Consider the following 12,126-nt stretch of genomic DNA (forward strand, 5'->3'; position numbering starts at 1 on the left):
GGCGTGTGTATTCAGCGTACGAATGAATGAATGCACGTGTGTTTAGGTACTGCTGCCTAGGCAGGCTCATGTGAAAGCCAGAGGCATTTTGGTATCTCCATCTACCACTGTCCACCGTGGGTTTTGACACAGTTTTTCTCTCACTGAATCTATAGCTAGACTGGTTAGCCATGAGACCCACAGGGCACATCTATCATCTCCACTCTGCCCAGCTGGCTTTTACAATCCGAAGTTGGGTATTCGTGCTTTCAAGGCAAGCACTGTAACTGGAGAGCCATCTCCTCAGTCTGGCAAGGAAGGGTCTTTCCAAAAATGCATGGATGGCCCTATTGGTGCCATCCATCCATAAGCTGGGCCAGGAGTCTTGTACTTCTTTTGTATTTATTATTGTCTTTACACGTTTTAGATAAATGGGTATGTCAACCAGCTTTCAACTAGATATTTGTTACATGACTGCTCTCCAAGGTGGTTGTAACCACTTACATTCCCGCTAACAGTATACAAAAGTACAGTTCCTCATCCCAGAACTCAGGAAGCAAAGATTGATCTCCGTAAGTTCAAGGCCAACTTGGTCTACAAAGCAAGTTCCAGGCCAGCCAGGACTGCATAGTGAGACCCTGTCTTTGGAGACACAGTTTTGTGGCAGAGTGCTTGCTTAGCACGTGGGAGGCACTAGGGTCTATCCCCAGCACGGCAACAACAAAGCAACCAAAGTGTATTTCCCTCCAGTCCTGCCCTCATCAGAGCACTTCAGTTCCGCCCGGTGAGCTATGACGCGGTGTGCTCTGCTGTCCTGTCTGCATTTGTCTGAGTACAAGTCTCTGACACATACATTTTCTTATACATATATGTGCATGTATGTGGACATGTCTACTATATATTTCTTACACTCATGGTTTGTTTGCACTATTAGGAATTGAACCCAGGGCCTGAAGTATGCTAAACAAGCACTCAACCTTCTGATTACATTTCAAAACAGGATCTTGAGGCTGAAGAGACGGCTCAGCAGTTAAGATCACTGGCTGCTCTTGCAGAGGAACCAGGTTCAAATCCCAGCATCCACATGAAGGCTCACAGCAGCCTGTAACTCCAGTTCCAGAATACCTGACACCCTGCTCTGGCCTCCATGGGCACCGCATACATGTGATGTGCACACACACACACACACACATACACACACACACAGAAACAAAATCCCAGGGTCTGCCTAAGTAGACCAGGCTTCAAACTTGCTGGCTCCCTGCATGCTGTGGTGAGCAGCAGCAGGCCCGGAACTCTTGATCCCTCAACTGCAGTCTTTCCACTGCCGGGATTACAACCCCAGAGCACCCTTCCAGCAGTGGCCAAGATGGACCGCTCAGGTCCTGTGCAGGTCGGTAAAGAAACAGCTGATTTTAAGGAGTCAATCCGCACAAAGGCCTTAATTAATTCATTTGCTAATTAGTCTTTCTCCTCCCTCTTTTGGTCAAGCCTTACTTCCAAGACAATACCGTAGGCACTTGGAGTCTGTATCCTTAGGGGTGAGAACGAAGGGAGGTGATGCTAAGGCCAGCGTGTGTCTATAAAAATATTACAACTGTCCTTACTCAAAGAACACGGAATTACGTCAGACCGATAGGTAAACTCTACCCTGCAGACAGCCTTCTTCTTCACTCGGAGACCCGTGTCAAACTTATCACATTTAACTCCCTCGGCAGCATCACAATCTTTTCTCTCCAAAAGAGCTGCCCTCCTCCTCCCTCCCCTTCAGCAATCCCTCCGTCTCCCTTCCCCCTCGGTGACTGCATACCCTCTCCTTTTCCCCATTCCACGGCTGCTACTGGACTTTCTTTACTGCCTGCTATCCGTCGGTTATCTCGCTCCCTCTCCTCTGGAACTGACATGCTTGCTCCTTTCCTAAGATGCACTCAAAGTAAAAGCAACCCACCTACTCACCCCAGTGAAAACGGACTGCTCCTTCCTGCATTGTACAGCAGGAGGGGGACTTATCCCAACCCTCCCAACTTCCTTCCCCCTTCAGGCCTGGGACAGCTGCTCTTCCTCTGGGAATTCTCTAAGTGCGCTAAGTCCAGGCCATCTTGAAAAGAACTCGTGTGGCCTTCCGTGGCTTGCATGCTTTTTACCAGGGCCAGGTATGTATTTGTGTTCGGGGCAGGAACGAAACTCGGGCAATTTCCTGGAAAAGACACCTTATGAGGAGGCCTCTTTCCCCTTTCCCGCTGGGCTGGCTTAGCCTGTGCACTGATGAGCAGCATGACCTGGAGGAGACCAACGGTCCCCGAGATAAGTTTCCAAAGCTCTTCTCCACTAACTCAATAAAACCTCTCGGAGCACATACACCCCCACACACACCCCACCCCCGGCAGGAGTCTTTCTCCCTCCAGCTCCCCAAATCAGCTTCCCGGGGCACCAAGCTCCCAAGGCAGCTCCCGTTTCTCCTTCCCACCCCTCCAGGTCGGGCCCCCAAAACGGGCTAGCTAGCTACCCTGGTGGGTGTGCCAGGGCGCAGGCCCCAGCCCCCTCCCCGCAACCACTCCAGTTCTCCGGGGCTAGGGACTCTGCCTCCTCCCAGCCCCCTCGGCTGGCGGCCCGCGCCAGCTCCAGGGTGGCCCTGGTTCCCAGCCAAGACACGACTCTTAGCTGGCTTTGTGACCTTGGGCAAGTCACTTCCCCCCGGTAAGCCTCAGTTTCCTTCCCGGCCGTGCCGATCCCTCCCGAGGTCCTGCCCTGCCCACCCCGCAGGAGGGGGCTGCCCAGCGGGTGCGAAAACGCTTTGTGAGGCGCTCGGCTCGGCAGAGGTGCGGGGCTCCGGGGGGCTCCCGGGCTGGACAAAGCTGTTGGCGGACCAGGCTCCTCCCTCTCCGCGGGACCCCTGCCCCGGACTGACCCTCGCCCCTCCCCGCACTGCCCGCTCCGCGCCGCCCCGCCCCGCCCCGCCGGCGGACCCCGTACCTGCTCCGGACGCTCTGCCGCAGGCGCCGCCACCCTGCGCCCCGGTCCGAAGAGGCCCGTGGCCCGGAGGGCTCAGGCGGCCGGCGGCGGCAGCCTCGGGCCGGGGCGGCGGCGGGGGTGGCGGGGGGCGCGGGCGGCGCGGGGGCCCGAGCTCGGCGGGGCCCGGCCTGGGAGACGACGGCCGAGGCTGGAAGTGCGCGGCGGCGGCGGCCGCGGCGGCGGCAGCTGAGGCGGCGGCGGCGGCGACCGCGACCGCGGCGGCGGCGCTTCCGCTCATGGCGGGGCCGCGGGCAGCAGCTCGGGCTGCGACTCGACTCCGGCACGGCGGGCGCTGGCTGGGCCCGGGCCGGCGGCGAAGGAGGCTGTGGCGGCGGCGACGGAGGCGGCTCCCGGCGGGCCAGAAGGCGGAGCCCGGCCGCGGCGGCGGCGGCGGCGGAGGGGGCGGGGACGCCGGGGGGCGGGGAAGCCGCGCCGCGCCGCCAATGAGCGCCGGGCTCGGAGCCGCGGCTCCCGGGCGGCGTCCAGGGGGATCCTCGGCCGCCGCGGCCCGCCCAGGCGGGGAGGCCCCGACCGAAGCCCTCGGCATCCGCGCCCCCCCCAACCCCGCGCCGCTCCGCCCCCGGCCCGCCCCCGGGGCGCGGCCGCGGGCCTCAGGGCCCAGGCCGACCGCTGCGCAGGCCCTGCCGCTCCGCCGCCTCGGGCGGTGTCTGCACCGGGGAGTGTGCCCGGGTCCGCCCCGGTTAGCCTCGGCCCGCCCGGCGTTCCACGGCCTGCGCGGGCGCCGGCCTGCTCCCCGCCGCTGCCCCCCCTGCACGTCGATCCTCCCTCTCGGCTGTTTGCTCAAAGTTTGTGCCTTTGAGACACTTAGCGGAGAAACTCTCCCTTCGCTTCTGAGGCTGATTGGTGATCGATCAGGCTCCGCGGACCCCCCGGGGGAACCGCAGGGGCGGAGACCGAAGAGGTGGAGGAGACGAGCGCCCTTCCCTGGGTCCTGGAGACCCATTTTGAATTCCCAGCCAAACCCTGTAGGGCACAGCCCTGGCCCTCACCCCCAGCCCTGACTTTCTCTTCCTCTTTCTCACTTTAAATGTCCTTGTTGGTGAAGCACTTGACAGGAAGCCGGCCAGGCAAACTGGGCCTGATCTCAGAAGAGGGAGAGGCTGTGAACTGAGGAAACACTTGGGGGTGTACTGAAGCCTTTCCTATTATTGGGGGAAGATTGCTGCGGATTCAGAATCTTCCCCCACCCTCCGGGCCTGCCCTCTCTTTCTCAAATGCGATGTTGGCGGCTGAACCCATTTCCTCCCCTTCGTTCTCTGGCTCTCGTTATCCGTGGAAGAGCAAAATAAACTCAACCATGTGCCGAGCGCCTCCAAGTACAGACATGTGGGTAAGGGTGCAGCTCAGCTGCTGGCTAGATTGTTCTAATAAAATATTAGCCTCGGCCTTTCCTTGCGTCGTGCAAAGCGAGGAAGGCAGGGCGAGGAGGGCGATCTTTGGCAACTGGAATTGAAAAGAGACGCTTTAACTCCACATTGACACTAGACGATGCTGCATTGTCTTTCATCGTTAGCAATGCTCAGAAATGGAGAAGCGATGATAATGAAGATATTGTCTGGGCCTTCAGAGAGCTTGCAATCTCCTTGGAGTTCAGAGTCTTAGACATGAAGCATGAAAGCCACCTCGGGGGAGGTCATTCGTGATCACGTAAGCAATCTGTGGCCAAACTTCTGAGCTACACCCAACCTATCTCAAAAACAAAAAACAAAACAAAACTCTTAAAGGTGAGTATTTCACCAAGAAGGACAGGTTGGGGGAAGCTGTACCGGAACACAGTGGGATTACCTTTGACCAAAGGACCTGAGTTCCGTCCATGAGTGTCTTGTCACAGAGTCTCAGGTAATGTATTTTCAGGCTGGGGCCTCCATGCTAATGCCCACTGAAGAACATCTGTAAACCACTGTTCAGGGGCACCTTTCCCTTCATGAGTCTCAGCAGTCCTAAGCAAAGTTTAGTCGCTTTTTATCCCCAAAGTTCACACACCAGCTCCCGATCTTACAAGTGGAAGTTGGAGCAAACACTTTAACTGACAGCGCTGAAAGGAGCAGGCTAGTCAGCCCAAAGAACTCACCCAAGGATGCCTCGAGGCCAGGCAGGAATAAGGGAGAGGGGCCAGCAAAGCCCTGAGTCACGTCACCACGCCCCCAAGACAGGCAAATGAAAGCATGGCCAGGTCCTGTCTGCTGTGGCCCTTATCACTTCAATTGCCACCCTCTGCTGGTGTTAGTAAGGAGAGACGAACATTGTGGGTGTAGGAAAACCGCAGGTGTAACCGGGTTGGGGTATAGCTGAGGCATCAGTGCCAACCGGGAAGCCGAGATGTGGTGCATGTACACAGGGCACTGTTATTCAGCTGTAACGAATGATGAAAGCTCATCATTTGCAGCTAAATAAGTGGAACTGAAAAACATTCTGTTGAGACAAGTATTGCATGTTCCTCTCACATGAGAAAAATTTTGCAAAGTAGACCTGATAGGCCATTGAGATGGCTCAGCAGGTAAAGACACCCGTGGCCAAGTCTGACAACCAGAGTTCCGTGCAAAGACCCACATGGAGGAAGAAGAGTTGGTTCTTGCAAGTCAATGGACTCCTCTGACTTCCACACAATCTCTATGGCATGCAAATGTGAGTGTGCATGCACGTGCATGCGCACACACACTCACAAATAGATAAATGTGATAATTTTTTTAATTAAAAAAAAAAAGTAGGCCCAGTGGTGGTGTTGGTGGTGGCACACGCCTTTAATCCCAACACTCGGGAGGCAGAGGCAGGTAGATCTCTGTGAGTTCGAGGCTAGCCTGGTCTACAGAGAGTTCTAGGACAGCCTGGGCTACACAGAGAAATCCTGTCTCAAAAAAAAAAAAAAAAAAAAAAAAAAAAAAAAAAAAAAAAAAAACCTTTAAAAGAAAATTAGACCTGAAAGATAAACATGGTCACACGTGCCGATAATCCTAGCACTGGGAAGGAAGAGGCATGAGGAGGAGGGCAGATTTAAAACCAGTCTGAGCTAGCTACATAAAGAGAACTTGTACTTTATGCACAAATGAATAAATTAAAAATTATAAATAGAAAAATAAAAATGATGTTAAAAATCAACAGGCAAATAGAATAGTGATTACTGGACATTGGGAAGGGTGGGAAATAGGTGGTTGGATTTGATTGGTGCTAATTTGTTTATGGCAATGTCAGACTGAACCCTGTTAATGTGCATAATTAATATGTGTTTAAAAGACATGGCCAGATTACGAAGTCGTGAATGCCATATTGAGGAGGAATTTGAGCTTACTTATAAAGTGAAGGGCTTGTTGGAGTCACCGTGACTAGGACATACTTTGGAAACACTTAGGCGGCGGCTATAAGGAAGTGGCTTGGAAGGAAACAAAAAGGCAGGAAAACAGGCTACAGAGCTTTTAGGCAAAGGGTGAGGAAAATCCAAACGGAGGCAGATGGTAGGAATGGACGGGCAGAAGGGGTAGAGTCCAAGCGGCGGGTGGGGCCGGAGAGATGGCTCAGCGGCTACGAGCACCGTCCTTTATTAATTTACTCTCGAGTGCGTGTGTGTGTGTGTGTGTGTGTGTGTGTGTGTGTGTGTGTGTGTGTGTGTGCAGGCACGCGTGCACACATCCACATGCTTCTGTGTGTGTTTAGGCCAGGAGATGACTTGCTGGAACCAGTTCTTGCCTTCTTCCCTGTGGAGTCTTAAGAATCTAACTCAATAGCCGGCGGTCCTTGTGCCTTAAGGGGTACCAAATACATAAACTGACTTAAACCAGAGTCTCCTGCTCTCTGCACTGTGCTTCCCATCTATCAGGATTGTATAACCATCACCTTGATGCTCAAGTCAAAAATACTCGTTATTCTGTGCCAGGCAGTGGTGGCCCACCCTTTAATCCCAGCACTCGGGAGGCAGAGGCAGGCGAGTCTCAAGGGCAGTTCAAGGGCAGCCTGGTCTACAGAGTGAGATCCAGGAAAGGCGCAAAGCTACATGAGAAACCCTGTCTTGGAAAAAAAAAAAAAAAAAAAAATCTAACTCAAGTTGCTAAGACTGGTGGTGGTGCCTTTATCTGCTAAGCCATCTCACTTGTTTGCTCTTTCAGAAGACCTGGGTTCAATTTACACCACTTACTTGGCAGCTCACAGCCTCTGTAACTTCTGTTCCTGGGGAATCTGACACCCTCTTCTCACCTCCACAGGCACCAGGCACACGTGTGTGCACAGACATGCATGCAAACAAAAAAGGGCATAAGTATTGAGGTAGAAGAATAACCAGTATTTTTGTTTGCTTTCTAGACAAGAGTCTCACTATATAGCTCTGGCTGGCCTGGAACTCACTCTGTAGACCAGGCTGCCCTTGAACTCGCCTGCCTCTGCCTCCTGAGTGCTGGGATTAAAGGGTGGGCCACCACTGCCTGGCACAGAATAACGAGTATTTTTGACTTGAGCAACAAGGTGATGGTTATACAATCCTGATAGATGGGAAGCACAGTGCAGAGAGCAGGAGAGTCTGGTTTAAGTCGGTTTATGTATTTGGTACCCCTTAAGGCACAAGGACTGAGATTTTAGATTTTTGTCTAAATCATTTTATTTAATAGCATGCTTTCCAGATTCACCCAAGAGGTAGCACCCACCTTCCTCTCTAATGCTGAATCATTCTCTTATGTGTCCTCACCACCTTTGGTCACCCAGTCTTCCAGTCGTCTGTCTAGGGACACTTTTTTGGGTTGCTTTCCCTCTTTGAGTATTGTGAATAGCACTACTGCAAATGTTGACTCTTTGAGTATTGTGAATAACACTACTGCAAATGTTGACTCTTTGAGTATTGTGAATAGCACTACTGCAAATGTTGGATGATTTATTTGTTTGAATCCCTCCTTTCAATTATTTTGAATGCGCTCCAGTGAATGGAGTTGCATCAACTGAAAATATAGTATTTCTATTTAAATTTTTCCCTTCTTTTTTTTTGAGACAGGGTGTATTAGCTACTTTTCTGTTACTGTGTTAATCCATATCCAAAGGCGACTCATAGGAGAAAGAATTTACTTTTGCTTGGGTTCCAGAGGGAGAGTCCATTAGGTCTTGAGAAGGCTCCATAAGATACTTACTGCAAACCCAGAAGGAGCTATTTTATGAAAAAGTATAAAACAATAACAGACCTATAGTTGTATGTAAACTTTTTTTTTTTGTGGGGGGGGCGGGATTCAAGACAGGGTTTCTCTGTGTAGTTTTTTGTGCCTTTCCTGAAACTCACTCAGTAGCCCAGGCTGGCCTTGAACTCACAGAGATCCGCCTGGCTCTGCCTCCCAAGTGCTGGGATTAAAGGCATGTGCCACCACAGCCCGGCTTAGTTGTATGTAAAGTTAAGGAAAAAAAAAAAAAGAGCAAAATGGTCATGCAAGTATTACAGAAGAGTGCTTTTTGTCTTTTACTAGCTGAAGAAGAACTCAGGGAAGATGAAGCCCAATGGAAGTTATCATGGCTCCTGGCAACACAGTAGAAACATCAAAGCCTAATGAAGAATGAAGAGGTTGAATCGGGAGAGAAGGTGTTTTGTCCTATTTTATTTTTACTTTAGAAGCTCAGGATTTTTGCTAGTTAGTTGTTGGCCAGGGTCTCATATACCAGGTTGGCCTTGAACTCCTGATCCTTCTGCCTCCACCTTTAAGTTTGAGAATTACAGACATGGGATGCCACCACATCTGGCAAGCAGATGACGAGTTTGACCATCAATACCACGTACACTTGTTCACCAGCCCACCACAAACACATGTGGAGCTCCACAAAGGTTTCTCTGATTTCCTGGAGAAGGTGGCCATTTTTCTCACTGTTGTGAAACCGAGGTGTGTGAATCTCTGGTCTCGTCTCGTTTTCGTTTGTGTATGTAACTGGAGGTTAACTCCCAGCATCTTACCTGCAAGGCAAGTGTTCCACTGCTGAGCTGTATGCCCAGCCCGAGTCCTTTAGACTAGACTCCCTCACTACAAGTACCACTGCTACCCCAATTTTTTTGTTTTTGTTTTTGTTTTTTTTTACGACAAAACTTCCTGTAGTCCAGGCTGGCTGTTAAACCTCTGATCCACCTGCCTCCACTTCCCAGATTATGGGGTTAATGATGGGCACTATTACACCTGACTTACCTTAATTTTTTTTTTAATACTTTTGCTTTCCAGAAAGACTGTGGCCATTTATTTATCGACTTATTTACTGATTTTTACTTCAATATAGGAAATCGACTTGATTGTATGTCTTATCTGAAAGCCACCTCTTGTTTTATTTATTTATTATTATTTCTCTTTTATTTATCATTTCCTCTATTTTTGTTTTTGTTTGCTTTGGTTTTTTGGACACAGTCTCCTGTAGTCCAGGCTGGCCTCAAACACAGACTCATTATGTAGCTAAAGGTGACCTTGGTCTTCCTGCCTCCACCTCCCAAGTGCTACAATTACTGTCATGCACACCACACGTGACTTCTCCAATCTCAACACCACCACACACAGGCCTTCTCCAATCTTACTCCCTTTCTTCCTTGAAGGCCATCATTCCAGCAGACTTCAGGTTTGTAGATGTTTACTTAACATGTATATTATGTTTTAAAGACATGTATTTTCTACTTAGGGAAATAGAATTGTATATCTCCCTCCACCTTTATTTTCTCTTCCTCACTAAAGCATGTTAGGTATGTATGTATGTATATACACGCGCACGCACGCACGCACGCACGCACGCACGCACGCCATAGTATGTGAGTGAAGGTCAGAGAACAGTTTGTGGAAGTCAGCTCTCTCCTTCCACCATACAGTCCCGAAGAGTGAACTCAGATCATAAGCTTGGTGACAAGCCTCTTTCTGCAGTAAGATGTCTGGCTAGCCCCAGGGGTTTTCTTAAAGGAGGAAGAGTTTGCTATATATAGAACGCTCACAGCCGGTCATGGTGGCACACATCTATAATCCCAATATTTGAGAGGTAGAGGCAGGATGATCATGAGTTCAAGGCCAGCCTTGGCTACATGACACTTCAAGGTCAGCTGGGGCTCTATGAGACTTTCTCTCAAGAATAGACAAATGAAGTCGGGCGGTGGTGGCACACGCCTTTAATCCCAGCTCTCAGGAGACAGAGGCAGGCGATCTTCGTGAGTTTGAGGCCATCCTGTCTACAAAGCCAGTTCCAGGACATCCAGAGCTAACAGCTTGTCTTAAACAAAACAAAACAAACAAAAGATTAGACAGATAAACTCTAATCTGCCGCTACTAATGACTGCCTAATACTCATGTTGCTCAAGGACTTGTTCAGTAATGAACATCTGAACTGCCTCCAACTCTCCACAACCAAAAACAGTGCCGCAACACAGAAAAGATAACATGGGTTTATAATCCCAGTACTCAGGATGCAGAAGCAGGAACATCACCCCAAGTTCAAGGCCAGCTCGCTCTACTTAGTGAATTCCATATAGGCCAGGAATACACAGCAAAACCCTATCAAAAGAGAGAAATTCCAAAAACATTTTAATGAATATCTTCACACCCTTTAATAGGAGCTGTGAGGAGGGCTCTTTGATTATAAATACAGTAGGAGAGTATGTCGTACTTCTCCAGAATTACAGGTATGAGCCACCACACCAGCTCCATTTTTAGTTTTTCATTTACTGGGAAGTGTGGGTTTTTGTTTTTATTTAGTCTTTTTTTTTTTTTTCCTTTTTTAAAATTTTTGTTTTGAGGAAAAGGCTCAGGTAGCTCAGGCTGAACTCAAACTCTCAATATATAGGCAAAGATAATCCTAAACTCCTGATCCTCCTGCCTCGACCTTCTGAGTGCTAGAGAGGTAGAATCCAGGGCTTCAACCATGCTAGGGAAGCACTCTACTGACTGAACTACAGCCCCTCCCAACCCTCCTGACCGACCAACCCCCTCACCTCCCACCCCCGCCATGTGTGTGTGTTTCTTTAACCACATTCTTTTAGGACGTGGTGGTTCTCAACCTGTGGCCTTTACCCCTTTGGCAGCTGCATGTAAGATATCCTGAGTATCAGATATTTACATTACTATCCGTAACAATAGCAAAATTATAGTTATGAAGTAGCAAAAAAAAATAATTTTATGATGTGGGGTCACCACAACATGAGGAACTGTATTAAAAGGTCACAGCATTGGGAAGGTTGAGAACCACTGTTCTAGGTTGTTGTTTTTTTTTAAGTCACATCCTTAAGCCTGTGTTCATCTGTTCTTTTAAAGACCAATTTGGTCTATAATTGATTGTAATACATTGAATAAGTGTGCTATATGAGTCATTATGGGACTTGGGGTGAGGCAGGAAGAGACAGAGTCTTAGAATGGAGGAGAAGAAAACTCATTTACCAGCATCAAAAATACTATGACACCACTGAGTGCGATAGCTTAGTCTTTTTGTTGTTGTTGTTGTTTTGGTTTTTTTCAAGACAGGGTTTCTCTGTGTAGCTCTGACTGTCCTGTAACTGGCTTTGTAGACCAGACTGGCCTCAAACTCACAGAGATCTGCCTGCTCACTACCACTTCCCAGCTAATAGCACTTAGTCTTTAATCCCTGCACTCAGGAGGCAGAGGCAGGTGATTATCTGTGAGTTTGAGGCCAGCCTGGTCTACAGAGCAAATTCTAGGACAGCCAGGGCTGCATAGTGAAACTCTCTCTAAAAAAAAAAAATTAAAAATTAAATCCTATGACACCAACTCCTTTGTCAGGAACTGAGTAATTAAAGAGAAAGAATGAAACATTTAACCTGCCATTGAGGAAGAAATTAGATTCTTCCCTGTTTGATGAAGGGAAATCCTTCTTTACAAAAGAATGTCAGCTAATACATGTACTAGAATTGATAAAATTAGAAAATCACCATTTTGCAATCTCCGGTGAGATAATTGATTCGGGGAAGGATCATTTGGAAACATTAAACTATTTCCAAAGAAAGAAAAAAATGACCAATCTGCTATTGTATGAATTCCCCACCATTCACTTTTTCACAAACATTTCCAATTTCCTTTCTGCCCTAGTGAAAGACAATGGTGACTTTTCAATTGCAAAATACAGTCACCTTTTCTCAAAAGGTCCGGTCTTCCATGATCTCTTCATAGCCTTTGACAGGAGAGGGCA

General features: G+C 49.2%; 1 protein-coding gene across 3 annotated transcripts in view; it reads right to left on the reverse strand.

The window, feature by feature from the left end:
• Rnf38 (ring finger protein 38) overlaps window positions 1-3,244 on the reverse strand; it is a 118,545-nt gene extending 115,301 nt beyond the window's left edge. For 2 of the 3 annotated variants that reach the window (XM_028894763.2, XM_028894761.2), the window contains exon 1: window positions 2,953-3,038. Coding sequence is in view for 1 of the 3 variants with exons in the window: in XM_028894764.2 (XP_028750597.2) it covers window positions 2,953-3,229 (277 nt within the window). In the remaining 2 variants the exon portion in view is untranslated. Of the gene's footprint in view, window positions 1-2,952 lie in introns of all 3 variants that reach the window. The other variant, XM_028894764.2, reaches the window with a different exon arrangement.
• Window positions 3,245-12,126: the final 8,882 nt, after the last annotated feature.

The sequence above is a fragment of the Peromyscus leucopus genome, chromosome 2 (assembly GCF_004664715.2).
Source record: "Peromyscus leucopus breed LL Stock chromosome 2, UCI_PerLeu_2.1, whole genome shotgun sequence".
Classification (NCBI taxonomy): domain Eukaryota; kingdom Metazoa; phylum Chordata; class Mammalia; order Rodentia; family Cricetidae; genus Peromyscus; species Peromyscus leucopus.